This window comes from Anabrus simplex, chromosome 6 (assembly GCF_040414725.1).
Source record: "Anabrus simplex isolate iqAnaSimp1 chromosome 6, ASM4041472v1, whole genome shotgun sequence".
NCBI lineage: Eukaryota > Metazoa > Arthropoda > Insecta > Orthoptera > Tettigoniidae > Anabrus > Anabrus simplex.
This window is the reverse complement of record NC_090270.1, coordinates 301,721,087-301,740,049: the sequence shown is the minus strand read 5'-3', so window position 1 is coordinate 301,740,049 and position 18,963 is coordinate 301,721,087. Positions and strand designations below refer to the sequence as shown.

The 18,963-nt window shown below is 39.7% G+C and overlaps 2 protein-coding genes across 2 annotated transcripts in view; one reads left to right on the top strand and one right to left on the bottom strand.

The window, feature by feature from the left end:
- Npl4 (nuclear protein localization 4) overlaps window positions 1–18,963 on the bottom strand; it is a 278,312-nt gene that overhangs the window by 73,333 nt on the left and 186,016 nt on the right. The gene's annotated exons all lie outside the window — the stretch shown is intronic.
- LOC136876488 (uncharacterized) lies at window positions 3,453–12,023 on the top strand. Its single transcript, XM_067150485.2, has 4 exons — window positions 3,453–3,708; window positions 9,276–9,602; window positions 9,689–9,847; window positions 9,928–12,023. Exons 2-4 carry the CDS (start codon window positions 9,276–9,278, stop codon window positions 11,221–11,223), a joined length of 1,782 nt encoding a protein of 593 aa, XP_067006586.1. The 5' UTR covers window positions 3,453–3,708; the 3' UTR covers window positions 11,224–12,023.

The following is an 18,963-nucleotide window of genomic DNA, read 5'->3' as shown; positions in this document are numbered from 1 at the left end:
TCCTGCGACCCATAGCCATACCCTTTCTGCATGACACCCCAGACACCATATTTCAGCAGGACAATGTGCGACCACTTGTTGCTTACATATAAATAATGCACAGTAGAGTTTTCCACCTATTCAATACGAAGTTGTATTTACAATATTTACATTACATTATACAACTTCGTATTGAATAGGTGGAAAACTCTACTGTGCATTATTTATATGTTATCTCAGTTAAATACAGACCACCAATATGAAGTTCATAACTCTTAACACTTGTTGCTGCACGAACACATGCTTTCTTGTTTTCACAGGATGTCAGACTGTTGCCTTGGCCCACCCGATCACTGGACGTGTCGCCAATCGAAAATGTGTGGGATATGGTGGAAAGACGGGTGCAGTGCTGTGACCAAATGCCAACCACCAACGATGAACTGTGGAACCAGGTGAATGCAGCATGGATGGCCATACTCCAAGACGTCATTCGCGCCTTATTTGCATCGATGCCATCACGCATGGAACAAGTTATTGGTGCCCATGGAGGACCCAGTGCCTACTAGGCAACAGGACACATGCTGAACTTAGGCGACTGAAATGTTAATAGTTTCTGCAGAACATACTAATGAACCTGTCCTGTGAATATGAACTTCGTATCTCTAGTCTTTCAAAGTGTTCTGTTTTTTATGAACATGAGCGTATAGACAGTGCATTTGCTTACAGGTGGGGCTGGGAGAAACCTCGCTTGCCTTGCACTAGCCACTTGCGGGCTTGAGACGCACCAGTCAAGATCGAAGCATCGCTTGCCGGGCACTAGCTATGCTGTTGAGCGGTTATGCTTCCACTGTCTATATTATAGTGCTACCAAGACATATTAAGTGATTAACTAATTCATTGTCTCGCGGCCATAATTCATGCACAATATGCACTCTATAAGGTTTTAATTTTAGAAGTCTAGTGGCAGTAAACACGGATGTTTTTGAAACACTAACTTCCTGTGAAACACGTCTTAAAGAGCATGTGAATGATGCACTGATTTCACCAATTTTTCACTTAGGAATTGAAGCATTTAGCGATCCTCTTGTCCTTAGTTTGTTAACAAGTCATCTACAGTTTCTCTACCCAGAATTGGAGCATGCGAATATTTCGCTGCAAACTCTCTACATGACCCTGTTTTTACATATGTATCGTACATAAACATTTTCTGTTCAAGTGGGTGTTTAGCCTGTTGCACTGCTAACCACTGTGTTACACACGCGCTGCAAAGCTAGCTGGTTTACAACTGCCACCTTCTCGACCTTGACTGGCGCTTCTCAAGCCCACTTGTGGCTAGCGAGGTTTCTCCCGGCTCCACCCGTAAGCAAACGCACTGTATATCTCTTACAGCAGGCATGGCATACCGCTGCCATATTCTACTGTCCCCAACTGTATGAGGTGGAGGTAGCTGGTAAATGACATAACAGGTATTTTTAACTAGTACGTGTTTGTACTGATTACAACATGTAATAATTACTGCAGATATACAGTTACTGAAATAGTCAACAATCTCACATGTACTCGGCCAACACGCGAGTGTACTTGCTACCAGTAACTGCCGTGGATAACCAGTGTTTTACTAACCAGCACTATATCATTACTGAAATACCAGCAGCTCAGGAATACTTGTGTGTACTCTGTTAATGAGGGCAGCACATGGCTGTACTCGCTACAAGTAACTGCCTCCAGTAACCAGTATTTTACTAACGAGTAATGATTCGTCAACGCATATTTTCAGCATAGCAGGAGTTATGAAGAGGACAAAGTCGAGTTCTCTGTGGTCAGACTTCTCCATAATAGATAGACAGTTCAGAAAATGTGGCATGTGGGGGAAGAAGTGCTCATTTAAGTTATTTAAAGCTAGCAACTGACATTCTTTTAATAATAGAGGGCTTTTTTTTTTTTTGTGCTGCATTTCTCGTCATTGTTTACACTTAATGTTTCTGTTAAGCATTTGCCATGGTGTTTCTACATAGCTATTTAAGCATTTATTCTTGTAATATTTACACTTTTTTTCTTTTTCAAACTGATCGGCTTTAAGTATTTTCTCATGGGTGAACTATCTGCCGGTAGTTATAAAGGTTAACTTAGGCTATTCGTCGACCTTGTAAATACTATATTTCCCTAGTCCCCTGGCGTTATCGGCCTTGAAGGGCTATTGGCTTACCAAGCGACCCCGGCTGACCTCGAAGGCCTATAGATTATGAAATGACAAATCCTCTCAGCTGTTATTTTTGGCTTTCCTGACTGAGGTCGCCATCTCACCATCAGATATCACGTGGTGGCTGAGTAGTTCAGGCGGTAGAGCGCTGGCCCTCTGAGCATAAGATAGTGGGTTTGATCCCGCCTCAGTCCGGTGGTATTTGACTGACTCTCGTGTTGGTAGATTTACTTCCACATTAGATAACTCTTGCAGGACAAAATTCCGGTATCTCGGCGTCTCCGAAAAGAGCAGAAGTTAGTGGGACGTAAAACTAGTAACATTACCGATATCACGTACCGTACACCTCGAATCAGCCTTCAGATCCACGTAAAAACCCCTGTCCTGGCCCGGAATCGAACTCAGGGCCTCCGGGTAAGCGGCAGGCACGCTACTCTTACACCACAAAGTAGGCACCATGTTTTCCCAGTATATAAAATATTAGACACCTGTAATAATGGACCTCCCCCCACGTTTGCCAGTAGTTATTTTTAACCGTTACTGTTAACGAGTATTTTTGGGTAACAGTTACATTTGTACTCGGTTAGCCAAAAATAAACTACCACTAAAAGCCCATCACGACTGAATCGTTAGAAACCAATAGGATATGAATTGCGTGCATTACGTGGTAGTGGATATGACTTGCCTTAATGTACTTGTATGTAACAAATATGTAATCTGGATGTAATCAGCCCATTTGAACATTATTCGTAGGAGGAAGTACCGACGCCTCAAAGAGAGTATTGGTTGAAGAAAGGAAAGACCAATAAATAGCGAGAAAATCCCCAGGCCTTACAAATCTAATGCAGTTTAGGTTAGAAGAGAACAAGAGTTGATCTAGTGATTTCAAGTTGGTTCAAAAATCACCGGAGCCTCGAACGAGTAAGTGGAAGCAATGCTCGACTTATCTCGGGTACCATGGTCGCCACTCCATGCCCCACAAGTTGTGAGCTTCTGTGAGAGACCTACTAGGTACAAAGCCACAATAATTCTCTCTCCCTTCCGCTCAAATGTTCGTAAATCCCTTAAATCCATTGGATTATCCAATTCATTACTATAGGGTCAAAATATTACGATCGAACCCGTTACCGAAGGAAACGAAATGTTATAATTAACATGGATTTAAATCGCGCAGATGACGTATCAGCCATAAGATGGCGTATGCGCGCAGAGAGAAACGCGCGGATAGAGGGCGCAGGTTTCTCAATGATATTCAACCAGCAGCAACATCGTCCGCCATGCCAAGTGGTTCAGTGCAAACATCATGATGTGGCACAATGTTGGAAGTTAGGGTCGTATAGGAGCCGGCGACGGCAGTTTTTCGTAATGTAAAATATAAACGTCGCTTTCTCGTTCATCTACAAATTCGTATATATAGTATAAACGCTCCGATACGTGCGTTTTCTTCGACGTAGCTCGTTCGCTACAATACGTATTTTTCATCGTACCGACTTTAGTTTTTTTGCTGTGGCAACAACGCGATAAACACGGTAGGAGAACAACATAATTAGTTTAAAGTTGATATTCCAAGGAATATGCCATATTTTTAAGGCACTATACTGATACATACAAATAATTATTTATCAATTCTGCGACTTTGTGCCGTGTGTTTACATCTGTGACGCACAACAACATAAGGATATAATGGTGTATGAAACCCAAGTGTGAATGATTGCAGTTAATTGTGCACAACAGTGATATAACCGAAGTTTTTCGTCCTCCATCCACTATGATATCAGGGTCCATTTCTTTTGAGAATCATTTGATGCCAAGTCAAAGATAGCAGTGAAGATCTGGTCATTAGGCTACAGCCTAGAAATAGTTTATCAAGATGTAGTTCTTTACTACCCAATTAGCACTGTCTGTCACTTCTATAACAAGACGTGCGTTTTACGTGTATTTATGGCTGTGTCCTGAAAATTCAAAATATTTTTGAAATCGATACTCTCCTGTACGGCGAAGTGATATATTACAACAATACCCTTCAGGATTGTCAAACTTGAGATACAAAAAAAAAAAAAAGTATTTCTAATTCTAGCGGTACTCTGCAGAAGAGAGGTGTTTTCATCTTAATATTCAAAATGTTTCCACTCCTGAGAAATTATTGCTGTAGGGAAGTTACTGAGGATGTGGATCTACTTTCGCATGCACTAAAAATGTTATGAACCAACTAGAAAATTACCGTGCATTAAATGTAAGAAATTCTTCCTTTCCCTCTTCCTAGAGAAGAATGAGAATAAAGCATTATTCCCGATGCCAAATTTTCAGTAGTTTGAAGTAGTAGGTCAATTTTCCAACAAAAAAATAGATCAAACTTCAATTACCTTTGCTTCATGTAAAAATCATATGATTCTTCGCAATAAATAATGACGGTAACACACTGACACTGGTAATTGTCTACAGACAACACTTTGAATATGGTTTAGGCCCTACTGGTACTTAACTGTGTTACAGAACAGTAAAATGTCTATGGGAAATGATAAAATTAAATGGGTAGGCTTTTGATTACATGATCAGTCATTTACATGATTGAAGTTACAAGTTTATCTTCATAGTGTATGATCACTGGTATTTCACCCTTAGGGAAGATAAAAACACGGAGATTTGTATCTGTAAATTAAATAACTCTCTTGTAAGCAAAATATTTGGCAGCCTGGAATGCCATTAAAAGTTACAGGGGATTGAGGGCATGTATTATTTTGTTAGGTTCTCTGATCAATAAACTGTCAAAAAGACTGCATAACAATAGCATCTAAAATAAATATTTGTGTGTCGTAAAGTACTCCACTAAAAATGATGACAGCTAGAATATTTATTATTGATGAATTCAACATCCATGTTATATTCATTTTGCATAATATGCATAAAATATTGGTTCTTAAATTGATCTTGAAAAGGACAGGTGATTACTATTTATGATGTGGTAAGGAAGTAGGAAAATAGGGTCTAAAGCTCAGTAGTTATCTGTGGACCAAAAATATAAGCACACTATTCTTCTGGAATATATTGTTATGGTATAGATGCAAATTACTGAACGTAACATGACTTCCTGCTAAGTAGACTTAATTATTGGCTACATATGTTGCAAAATAGTTCTGGGGTTATGTAACAGGTCATAATTTTTGTTTGCACCTATATCAGTATCCTTTTTAAAATCCAAATGGTACTACCCTCCAAATGGATTTATCGTCCAAGTGTGGAGATTTTACACAATCAATTGGCCTAAAAGCTTAGAAATAAAGTGAATACTATGCTGTCCACTGTATATGAGATAGGATGGTTTTATTTAGGAGAGATTCCAGTCTTTCTGTGGTTATACTTGCTGATCTAAAAGTTTCTTCAGTTCTATGGAAAATCTAGATCATGTACAACTGATGATGTTAACTATTCCTGTATTGAACACGTTCTTTCTTTCCCATTTTACCTAGTGTATATTCTTATAGTTAAGCTATAAAAATATGGTCCATATAGGTCTACATTAAATCTGCTACCACTGTTTGATTAAATAATATTAATAATGGAATTATTTTATTAGACATTCGTTACAAATGCAACAGAGGTTTGTAACCAGTTAATCTATGAGAATACTACTCCTCCCCACCAGTGAATTCACATATGACATATTACATTCTTTTCTGAAAGGGAAATATCTTCAGTGGCAAGTAGCAGTTAACTATTAAACATTCCATAATCAAGTTGATTATGTCTTCTGCCAAACTCATTTTCTTTAGCAACAGTTTATAAATGCTGTAAATTTGATTGTCAATGTGAATTTTCTTTCAAGCAGATCATACATACAGTTTTGTTTTTGTTGTATTGCCAGTGCACATGCACACTTTTATTCATCACTATTATCATTTCCCAATTCCAGTTTCCCGGGTGTAGTGTACAAGCGCTCGCCATCTCCTTCTGTCTTCATACATCTTCTGTTCCAGTAAATCCTCTCATTTGTCCTCTCTCCTCCGCATCTGATCATATAGTCTTCACTATAATTCTCTCTGCAAGATATTGTTTGCTGATGGGTGCTTCACAGGCCACAAGCTCTCATTTAAAAAAAAATTAAAGGAAGGAAAGAAGGTAGATCCTGCGCTTGTTGGTCTTTGCTGTGGTCTTCTTCCTATGACATTAAGGTCAAAATATTTTCTGGCAGGTCTTTCCCTGTTCATTCTCATTATGTGCCCATACCACTGAAGTCTGCATTTCTTTACGACACAGGTAATAGGAAGCTCGATACCAGGTACTTTCCTATTCACTTCCTTTCCTTATCATCTGTTTAATGTCCAGGTTTGGCTTTTCCCGCGGACTCTGTGAGGGATCTGACCTTTACCGCCTCAAGGGCAGCGTCCTGGAACGTAAGACATTTGATCAGGGATACAACAGGGGAGGAGGAAGAGGACAAGTACCTCACCCAGGTGGCCTCAGCTGCTATGCTGAACAGGGGCCTTGTGAGGGATGGGAAGATTGGAAGGATAGCAAGGAAGAGGGAATGGAGGGGGGAACTACTGAAGAGCACTTTGAGGATGGCTGAGGGGGGGGAATCGAATCCCCCTCTACTCAGTTGATCTCCTGAGGCTGAGTGGACCCTGTTCTAGCCCTCGTACCAATTTTCAAATTTGTGGCAGAGCCAGGAATCAAACCCAGGCCTCCATGAGTGGCAACTAATCACATTAACTACTACATCACAGAGGCAGACAAGTATAACGTATATGATAACCATATTTCAAAATATATTGATATTTATTAATCTCACTGTATACGAGGAATACATGTTACATGAAATTATCATTTGCATAGTATGGCAGTGGCAATCTACTTGTGCATTCTAGTATATAGTACAAAGTACGTTGTGATCCACACAACACACATTTACACTTCTCGCTGACATCATGATATCCCTCTTGGCAGCAAATGTAGTGATGAATCCATAGATTGCTGTTCACATGAACAGATGGCATAGTTCAAAGATTGGTGCTTTTCAATGGTCTTTGGCCATCGCAGGGGTGTTGAAAAAGGCGGAGTCATGCCCCCGCCCCGAATTCTCTCTGCAAGATATTGTTTGCTTATGGGTGCTTCACAGACTACAAGCTCTCAAAAAAAAAAAAAAAATTTAAAGGAAGAAAAGAACGTAGATTTGGTAGCAAAGTTGGAGATAAATGTCTTAAAATTGTCTGCACTAGGTTTTGTCGATCACTTTTGACTGTATTTACTTGCCTTTGGATATCTATGTAAAGTTCCCATTGGCTGAGGCAAAAGTGGGTGGGGAAGATTAATCCAGCATTCGCAATGCACTGAAGAGTATATAAAGAACAGTGGATGGTTTAATACTACTATTAAGTGAATGCCACCAGTCTGCTGGAGATAGGGTAGCAAATTACAGTACAGTATTAGCAATTTATACGGACTGCCTGGTCGAGCCAGTAATGACGGGCTTGGTTCATCCAGAAGTACATATAAGCAATGAAATTCAAATCCTTTCAATAAAAATTAAGTTATCCAGAAGCACACAGGTTTGATTTCCTGGCAGGAACTCTAAAAATTTTAGAAACAAGGTTTCCACTTCCAGAAGTGTACATGGCCTTGAGTTTCACGCAGCTTACACAAAAAATGAGTACCAGTTTAATTAGGGAGGTAAAGGAAGCCAGAGAGAGCTAACAACTCGACCTCACCAAGTGCTGAGATTATGGATCGTGGATATATTTACCTTCCACCTCTCCAAGAGCCTTCAGGGCCCGTACGGAGATAACTTCACTTTTGATATAAACAACCACCTTGAAACGACCGATTCCAATTCATTTTGGTTCCATTCACTTACCAAGTGATCTGTGATTTTAATCAAAGTTTTAAAATCAGGAAACCATGTATGTGAATAGCTGTCAATAAAACCTCTTAAGAGTTCTCAGTAATTGTCATCAGTCTTGCTTACTGACGTGTGTAATAAATAATGGTGTGGGACTGGGAAGACAGTACCTGTGGCCTAACATCTTACGATTAGTCTGGAGTTAAAATAGTAAACCACGTAGAAATTGCAAAGGACTGAACAAGATTTGTTATCGGTGCACTTTATCCAACCAGTAGTAGTTATTCATGGAGCTAAGTTAGTCAGCAAGTCTCCCAATAAGAAGGTTGAATTGTTAGCAATATATATATAATCGTATGGCCTCAGCTACCATGTGCAGACATTTCAATTTGACGCCATCTGGCTGTCTGCTCGTCAATTTCGACGTTCCGTTTTACTCTAGGCCCACTAGATGGCAGACCGAGTAAACCGAAACTCTCTTGGGCATCTATGGCTGAGATTTAATGAATTTTGTCAGGTAAACACCAAATGTGTCACCAGAGATCTTTTACATGCCAACATCGTATGACATGGAGTGTCGAATGGACTTTTTTTCCGCCCTTCAAAAATCCGACTACCTCTGCCGGGTTTGAACCCACTATCTTGGGAATTGTTAGCAATGTGACAAGGAACAGGTACGTTTGTACAGTGACATGTAACTCTGGTCCTGACGGGCAAATTCAGAAGAAGTGGGGATATTCCTGAGACCAATTAAACTGCATTGTAGCTTCAAACCTTATTTTTCCTGTCAACTGTTGCATTTGTAGACACACATAGTGATCAGTATTCTAGGAAGATTGGTTCTTCTTCCTCGTAATTCGCTATCTGATCAACAGCTCCCTTTCGGAACAGGCAGTGTTTCCAGTGTAGATGATACGTTTGTGTTGAAAGTAATTTATTATCATCTTTCTGGGTCAACAGATATGCCTGAAGCAGAGAAAATTCTTCACTCTCTTAATAACATTGTGAAATTACTGGCGAAAATTAAATATTTGTAGTTAATTTGTTCACATCAAAAGTAATAGTGGCTATGAGGAAGGGGGGGGGGGGTATTTTATGAGAAAATTCTTTAAATTAGCTTCAGAAATAACACACCATCACCTGAATCGTCACTCAAGGGTTTCATCATAAAACATATGCATTACTGTATGTGGTAGTAAAAGAAAAAAATGTGATAACAGAAAGCAAAAAAGAATTGTACCATTTTTTTTTTTTTTACAGATGATGGAGCCAGGAATAATACCGGAACTTGAGGAATTAACCCTCTGCAGTTTTTGCAAGCAGAAGTTCAACGAAACTGACCTCTGCCCAAAGTACCTAAGCTGCAAGCATTACTTCTGTCTGAAGTGCATTCAGACGGCTCTAATGAAGGGCCGAGAGCTGTACTGTGTGCACTGCTGGAAGCGAACGGAGTTGGGAGAACAAGGGGCTGAGACCTTGCAGACATTCAACGCAGTACTCACCCTTGCAAAAAACTTCACAGCTCTGAAGATTGGCCCTGGAACTGCTGGAGGAGGAGGAAATAAGCCTCCGGACAAAGAACGCAAGGTAAATGACAGTTATCACAGAGAATATGTAGATTTTTATCTGTATTGGATGCGATACACATACATACATTTCTGATTGTTTCTCAGGTGCTACCTAGCGAGAACTGTCACACACATGGGATGCCGTTGGCCTTCTGGTGTCATACTTGTTGTGCTGCCATATGTCGAGCGTGTGCTACACAACAGGACCACCCTGGACATCAGGTCAAATCTCAAGGAGAAGCCAAAGAGCAGCTTGTCTCAGAGGTAAGAACCTTAGCAGTTGATAATCTCATTGTTTTCAAAATGTAATTAATAGTGCCTAAAATGCAGTGATTGTGTTTTAGGTTCACAACGAATTGGTTGCTATGAATAAGATGCTTGCCGAAATACAGCGGCTAGCCATGCAGCAGCGCGACTTCCTCCTTAAAGTCCTTGAGGCTTGTGTTACCCTCAAAACACATGTCGAAACAGATTTGCAGAATGGTTGGAGCCACGTGCCAGAAGTAGCAGAAGCACGCGAGACTCTCAGCAAAGCAAGAACTGGTCTGGCAGGGGTTGATGGTCCTGGCGATGCTCACCTCCTGTATTCGAGTCTCTCGCTTGAGAAACAACGTCTTCAGGGCAAGTATCAAGAAATGTATTTGCAATGTCAGCTGGATGACCTCATTGGGAACTCTGCAGTCGTATTTGATTTTGGTTTGTTGAAGCAAGCTTTGGCTAACATTCATTCGGGTGAACCACCCGTGCCTTCAGCTGTTCCAGGACGTATTCCTCAGCATGTAACTGCTGCACAAAATCCAATTTTATTCCTGGCCAACTATTGCATGTCTCAATTGTATTCTCGTCATGTGCTGACTAAGCAGCAGCATCATCTTCAACAAAATGGTACCGTCGATTACCACCACCCTCCTGTTCACCCTCTCCCCCACCATCTCGTTACCCCTTCGCATCCGCCCCCTCCACAACATGTTATCGTTGCCCCTCCCCCGCCAACACCAGTCGGAAATAAGGCCCCTCCTACACTTCCTCCGCCTGTTCATCATACGCAGCCCCCACCGCCTCCCCCATATGCTCAGGATGCCAATGTCGTAACAGTGGTTCAGTCTCCTCCCCAGAATGTGCCCCACAATGTTCGATCAGGTCCTTATCCTCTCTACTACTTCAACATCGATGTCAATGGCTCTCCTCAAGGTCGCATTGTCATTGAGGTTCGCCCAGATGCTGCTCCAAAAATGGCGAAGAACTTCGGTGTTCTTTGTACAGGTGAAATGGGTGTCAGCTACAAAGGCTGTACAGTGTTCCAGTGCTGGGAGGGCGAATCAGTCATCACTGGAGACTTCGAACTGAACAACGGCCGTGGAGGGAGATCCATATTTGAAGATGGTTATTTCATGCCGGATGACACCAAATTTCCCGCTGTACGTGGAGCAGTGGGAATGCGTCGCACACAAAAACGTCATGACAACCTTGGAATGGTTGGATCTCAATTTCGCATCATTTTGCAGGAAATGAGAGGATTCACTGGTATCTTTGGCCATGTAGTCGAGGGCCTTGAGCTGGTTGAGAAGATATCAACATACGGAGACCAAACGGGAAAACCAACGAAAACCATTGTCATAACAAAATGTGGCAAGCTCTAAGTAAGGATTTTTGGGTTTATTGTATTGGTGGCTGTATTTCACTGACATAAGGAATATCGCTGTTCTGTCGATTATGAGCAAAATATGAAATGTTTATCTTTTCAGTCAAGTCAGTGCAATACAGCTCTCAGAATACCACAAATTGGGGAACACATTAAGAAATAATCATTGACAAAGACTAAGATTTCAATGCAGTTATGAATAGTAAGTCTGCAAATTTCTGTTTGCATACTATAAATTATTATAAATATCAAAAATAAGTAATTTATGAAGCCCATATATTAGGCCTCGGCAGGTAGCAGAAGCATCCAGTATAGGTGCAAGTACAATTTAAAACACACAGAGGATAAAAAAATATTCTTGTATTGGGGGTAAAAGTTGATTTGATCTACAGAAATGACCGTTTTTTGTTTAGAGAGCTTTGCTTATTTTTACCGTGAATGCACGACACTTTTCTAATAAAAGGAAGTATAATTCAGATATTAATAGAGGTGTATTTGCATTGTAACCGTGCATGGTTGTAATGGTTGATCTCAAGATGCGAAATCACAAGGCCTAACTAGGTAGAAATTTAACGGCTAACTAATAAGTGTAATTGTGCGCGCCTAAGAAAGGATTATTGTTTTATTCGCCAGTTCCTTTTATTTTTCACCCGGTTATCTTCCCTCCGATTCTCGAAAAGTTTTTGGAGATCCGTTTTTGAAGATCGAAATATCGAAGCGTAAATGTTCTCGCATTCATTCCTCTCTGTATCGCAAAAAATGTAAAAATGAAAAAAAAAAAAACACATACAAAGAAAAGATGAAATAATCGTGATCTGCCGAATAACCGTTCGTCCACCAGCAAATCTTGGTAAATCACTTCTTAGTGTTTGTTAAACTTGATCGAATGTAGTGTAGACCTGGTAATCGTCGTTTCGGAATCGTTATCGTAAGCATTAGTTTATTTTTAGATCGAAAGATAAATGTATGATGGATCCATGAATAATTACATGTGTTCTGTACCTCTATTTCAAATCAATTATTGTAAGAAAGTAACGTGATTCTTTTTAGATGGAGAAAGCGAAGCTGACGTAATTTAGAATGTATATTTTGGGGTCAAGTAATTTTTTTTAGATAATGGAACTGATTTATAGTTCCAATATATTCTCTCTTTCTCCTGAATCTTTATAATTTGTAAGCATTAGTTTCTTTTTAGAGGGGCAAATTGTGTATGGTTCCGCGAAGTGTAATTATTTTTCCTTCAGTCACTAGAACGATAAAGAATATTCTATTTAAGTTGTAAGGGCCACTTTTGTTAAATGGGTCCGATGGCATAAAAAATAAGGAAAAGGAAGAAAAAAATGTGTATAAACGATTTATTGGGAAAGAGTCCTTCAGAGATTCTTGTATGTACAGTGTGTGTTCTTTAGTTCATAACGTCTTTTTAGGACTGGCAACCTATTATCATTGTTTATTTTAATGCGTGTGCATAGCTCCAAGCACTTTACCAGCGAACTCTTTAATTTTTTATAGTATGAATTTTTCATACATGCCCTTGGCTGTAATTTTAATTGCTATTGCTTAAATGTGTATTATTATTTTCACAAGTGGTATTAAGTTCATGTATTTAAAACTGTTGACACCAAAGTCTTAGGAAATGTTTAGACTTTGAAGTTGAAGCATTCTTTTTTCTCTCCCCTCCCTGTATTTTTAAAAAGCCAAGTGCTTTATTTTACCTTTGTCAGGTCGTCAGTGATTGATACTGGGTTGCCTTTCTGGTGTATTGAAAATCAGTCAGTCAAATACCGTCGGAAAACCATCCTTGTTTGTGCCTTATAATCTTAGCTGCAAATGCTTCCCTAGTTTTATGAACGTGGTGTTATACTGTGTAGCTCGTAGCTAGTTATTATTGAAAAAGAAAAAATGTAAAAAAGATGATCGTTTAAAAATCGGGAAAAAGTACACACCTTGTTAAACGTCCAAAAAGTAAGTGTACGAAAATGTAAAATTATAGCATGTACTCAACTCTGTACGGAAAGAAACCAGATAAAACATGCTCCTAGTACTTAAATATGTAGCGAGCCTTTTTTCTGCGTCATTTTTCGGAAATCCTCCTTTATTATCTTTGTGGGCATTAGCTTAGGGTGCCATAACCATGCCACATGATCGCTGGAACTATGGCAGGGACACATTCCATTTGGTCGCTCTAAGCGATTAAATTATAAATGAAAATTATTACATGTGAGGCAACGTTAAGCCAATCAACACTGTTTTGTCAGAGTACAGGAATAAATATGACGTTAGAGAAAAATCATCGGATCATCACTTGCGATAATATCATTCATTGTTGCACTGAGGAAGTGCCTTAAATTTGTGATAAATCTCATGTAGCCTCCGTTCGATGGAAATATATGCATAATACTGGGAAAAACTGTTGTGTTGTTTTCAGTTATTTACTCAACCTTCCCTACTTCCTTCAACAAATTAAAAAGAAATAGTAGTTAAACTATCTTTGTATTTGGTTGTCAGCATGTAAGTTGTGAAAATGTATTACTAAAATAGAAAGATGGAAAGTAGAGGTTGTAACTTAATTTTGGAAGATGATAAAATTCAATATTCAGGATGTTGTGATGAAAGACCTAACCAAAGTGAAAAACTTCAGATGCTGTTCGCAAAGACCTTATTGTGCTTATTATTAATAACATTTTAAATTATTATTTTCCACCTTTCTGATAGCAAAATGCATGCACAGACACCAAATAACTTTTTATGGACAGAAGTGGTCTTTACAAATGTAATCTTATAACAACTAAACTTATGTCGTAATGGTCCACCTTTTCAACCCTGTACATAGATAGGTATATATATTATTGATCACAATTCGACATGGATCAAAAACATGAAGTTTATATCCTATGAGTGTAATCTTGTTAAACTACTATAGCTTTATTAATGTTCGTTGTGAGCATAAGTTCTTAATCCCCACATTAACCATTCAAATCATTCCCACTAGACTGTTGGTTCCAAACTTCATCTGTTCCTTAATATTTTATCCTTAAATTCGTAAACACTCTGTCTTCAAGAGGTGAATATGCTGCTTCTTGTTTCCGAGACAGGTTTCAATCCCAGTCCAAGATTGAAACTTTTCTATGATATGGATATCCACTGCATGCAGCATTGGTGATTAAAAAAAGAAAACTTTGATGAAAACATTAGGCATTCAACTAAAAATGTTCTCTGTACCTCAGGTTCTTTGCTTTGCTGCCAGGTGTGCTGACTGTGTGTGACCTATTGCAGAGAGTAGTATGTTGAAACTGACATTGTGTAATCACTTGAAAAGTCTTCCATCCCCACAGCCAAGACCATGCAATGATATTGTTATGATCAGAGTTGATCTATGTTCCCATCCTTATTGTTTAGGTTTCTTATACAACCTCTTATTTGGATTACTTTGTTTACTCGGACAGGAAAATCGGTTTTGTTCGCAATCAACTTGGTCCTGTAACAAGTGACAGATCCCTATAAATTCTCCAAAACTATTCAAATTCGAAACATGATTACACGAAAGAGTGGCAGTGGCTCAATACAGGCACTAAACAATAAAGCATAACATAAATCTAGAAATGAAGAGAGAGTAACCTAAATAAGCAAGCAAATTACATGCAAGTTGTTGGTTAGAATGGCATAAGAAATTAATATTTAAATGCAATAATGTTATTTGTTTTACATCTCACTACTGCTACTTTTATGGCTTTCGGAGATGCTAAGGTGCCAGAATTATGTCCTGCAGAATTCTTTTATGTCCCAGTAAATTTACCGACACAAGGCTGATGTATTTGAGCACTTTCAAATAACACCGGACTGACCTGGGTTCAAGCCTGCCAACTTGAGCTCAGGAGGCAAGTGCTCTACTGCCTCAACTACTCAGCCTGGCAAATATTAAATTACACCACAGGTGTAAGCAGACGGGAATGTATCAGAATGTCATATACTCTGCTTGAGACAGTATCCTCAAACCATTCTGCCACTTTTTGATAATATCATTCCAGAATTTTTTAACATTGTTTCAAAAACTTGTACTGAAATTTCTTTTATACCAATGATTATTAAACAGCTCATGACAAATCTGTTTCAAAACATCAAACTGTGATAAATGCACCACAGTGCGTGTGTAAGAGACATGCACACACCCCTGCTGCTTGGTGACTGAGGGTCATATGACTGCCTACCATTCCTTCTCTTTGCTTTAAACATTAAGGGAAAGAATACAGTATGTACATCCAAATCACCCCTCATAGGCACCAATCTATTAACGGGATTTCTTTTCAAGAAAGTGGGTGATGAACACATTAGCTTTTCTATTTCCTTCAAAAGTTCCTTGAGTACATTAGGTGCAGTTTATCTGTTCCCAACACACTCAATACATGTTAACTATGACATTTTAGCAGGCCAAGTAAGGTTCCAATATTCTATTTTCTCAGAATATCCACTTAATTGGTGGTGACAAACAAATGGAAATAAAACCATGACAATTATAACAACGTTAAACTAGATGTTCGCCTGCCAATTAGAAAGCATAGGTAAAACAAAACTGAAGAAGTGAGTGAAAAATCCAGGAGAATTCTATAAATTTTATTTTTATTACTTGATAACAAACAATATGATTTCCCTATTCAGGGATTGCCATAAGACAAAGCTTACTGAACAATATGATTATTCATTAGAAATATCTTAAAAATACGACTGTAATTTAGGGTCCATTGAAGTGATTATGTAATATTGCAATTGAGTCTTTTAGAGCAGTAATTGCAGTTCTTAGAAGAAAGGCATTATCCAGGTGGAAGTTCCTGCAGAACTTTTGTGAAAAAGCTTGGGATCGTACCTCTTACACTAAATCATCAAACCGATGACCTGAATGTTGTCAAGTCGATACTTTGACTTCTAGCGAGGAATGGTTGGATTATAGATGGAGCAGTTCTCGGTGTGCACATCAGATGGTTGTTCGAGGTAAGACTCTGTTCTTACGCCCATATCTATAATAATACCTATTCTTGACTCAGGGTTGATGGCTACCATGTCAATACCCCTTGTGCTGCCTGTTTTGGAGATTCCATGGACTTATTCGTGAAAGAGAAAACTTTTTTCTCCTGAAGCGTCAGCAACGGCAGATCTTATTTTATGGTGCCTAGAATTATGCAGTGATTCACTGTACAAACAAGAACCCAAAACATGTGCAAGTGTTCCATGCTCACTGTGGCATCACTGAGAATGGTTATTGTTTGGGACCTGCCAGATAAGGTTCTAACAGCACTGTTTTTAGACGTCATCTTGATGGTTTCTTTCTACTCCCCACTACTTAAATCTTCATGCTGGCTCACCCATATATTAGCAGGTGTACATTCAGTAGCAGCAATTAGGGGAGAAAACATATTTTTATTCCATTTCAAACAGCTGAAACTAGGAGTTATAGGAATTATTTAAGAAAGCAATTTGTACAAGCCCTGTTGTCTTATAAGCTAATTCTTTCCTTTATTTTCTTTAATTATTAACAATATTTTTGGCAGGAATACTCACAAAATATCGTTTGCCATGGCTAACCGATTTGTGTAGTGCCACAACAATTAGTGGAAACTTTGCATGTTGCTGTAAAGAAGGGTATCAGAGGTACATTTTTTTGCCAAAGTATGAGGTCTGATTCGCCCACTTGCCGCATGCATTCACCAGTCTGACAGTCTCTTTAGTGTGTAGTCACATACAAATGATTTTTAATTGTACAGTATAATCATGCCATACTTCTATTTAATTGTAATAAATGTGTAATGTTCCTTTGGTGAAAGTTTTATTGTATAGTTTTGAATCAAAATCTCATACAATTATTACTGCACTTAAGTTGGTAAACTGTTAACCTTTACCTCTGACGAAATGTACTCAGAGAGCATTAAAAAAACTTTCCATTTTGCAGCTACTTCCCCCCACTCCCACTTTAAAAGTATATAGTTCCCCCCTCCCACCAACTACCTGCTTGCTACATTAAAAATTCCCAGGTATTTTTCATTGTACATCCCCCCCCCACTTATAATTCCCAATTGCTGCTACTGTGCATACTCCTTGTAAAGGATGACACCTTTCCCTTAGTGGGAAAGGAAATACCTAGACTGAGATTCTCTTTCTTGGAACTCTTTTCTAGCTTTACAAACAGTGACATGCCTGCTATCCATGGCAACCCTTTTCTTATCTACCTTCAAACCAACTGATGCATGCAGATTAAAGCTTTGTGAACCAAGTCACAAGTTTGGTTGATGTACTTATTAGATGTTGAAAACTGATGTTTTACTGCTATTAATTTAGAAGGTGTATTACAGAAAGGGTATATACAAGTTGGACAGATGAAGGGATTAAGTACTAACAAATCATGTCAACGTTTTCCGGGCTTGTAGGCCGTGGTCCAGGAGCGAGTGAATGTCCCGACGTTTCACTAAAGATTGCGTTCGGCATTGTCAAGGGTTCCGACTGACTTCGAGAGCAGTGAAGCTCTCAGTGGAATGAAGTGCTGTTGTAATTCCACCTATTGATATAGTGCAGGATACAGTACGCTGCTCGCCTATTGGCCGCCATGGTGGGAGGCGGTCACTGATAGGCTGTTCTTCGGCCAATGGTTGAAGCGTTAGGGAGCCCGGTGTACATTGACCTGCCTTGGCGGAGACAGGCAGCTGATCACCCGTTGCTTTCTTCTGGCCTGCCACGGCTATCGTGTCCTTCAGGACCACATCGCTTGGATTTTTCCCGAGGACATTACCAACTTGTTCAACCACTGCCTCATGACAAGCTATTTTCTGTGGAATGGCAATTTCTATGAACAAGTGGACGGCGTCACCATGGGCAGTCCTCTGAGTCCGGTGATAGCAAATTTCTATATGGAAAAGTTCGAAGAAACAGCACTCAAGACCGCACCACTGAAACCTAAGGTGTGGTTGCGCTTCGTAGATGACACCTTTGTGATCTGGAGCCACGGAAAGGAACAATTACAGCTGTTTCTACAGCATCTGAATAGTATTAACACCAGTATTCAGTTCACTATGGAGACAGAAAACGAGGGCAAGCTCCCTTTCCTTGATGTTCTGGTAATGAAGACTGCCGATTTAAACTTGGGACACACAATATACGGCAAGCCGACCTACACAGACCGCTATCTTCAGAAGACGTCCAACCACCACCCACGACAAAAATATGGAGTGATTAAGACGCTAACCGACCGTGCTAAGAGAATTCGTCAACCTTAGCACTTAAACGAAGAACTCAGCCACCTTAACAGGGCCCTACTCACTAACGGGTACAGCCCTAAAGATGTTCAGCGAGCACTCCATCCCAGACGTCCAACAACCAAGAAAAAAGAAGAGGAGCGGTCAGCAGCTAAAGCCTTTCTGCCGTATATCGAGAAAGTAACTGAAAGAATAGGGAGGCTACTGGAGTCCCATGGGGTTAAAACCATATACAGGCCAACGAAGAAAATCCAGGAACTGCTTAGGTCTGCCAAAGACAAGCGCCATCCTCTCTCCACAGCAGGCGTCTACAAGATCCCGTGCAGCTGTGGCCAGGTATACATAGGCACTACCAAACGCAGCATCGCCACACGACTGAAGGAGCATAACAGACACAGCTGGCTGGGACAGACAGATAGATCATCACTCGCTGCTAACAGGCCATGACAGAGTACAGCAACACCGAAGTACTGTCAACTACTGTGTCTTATCACGCCCGG

What these genes read in the sequence shown, in the direction of transcription:
- LOC136876488 (XM_067150485.2), top strand. Translation starts at nt 9,276, where the DNA reads ATGATGGAGCCAGGAATAATACCGGAACTTGAGGAATTAACCCTCTGC. An exon ending in CTCCGGACAAAGAACGCAAG is followed by an intron (nt 9,603 to 9,688) that starts GTAAATGACAGT and finishes ATTGTTTCTCAG; the next exon opens with GTGCTACCTAGCGAGAACTG. An exon ending in AAGAGCAGCTTGTCTCAGAG is followed by an intron (nt 9,848 to 9,927) that starts GTAAGAACCTTA and finishes ATTGTGTTTTAG; the next exon opens with GTTCACAACGAATTGGTTGC.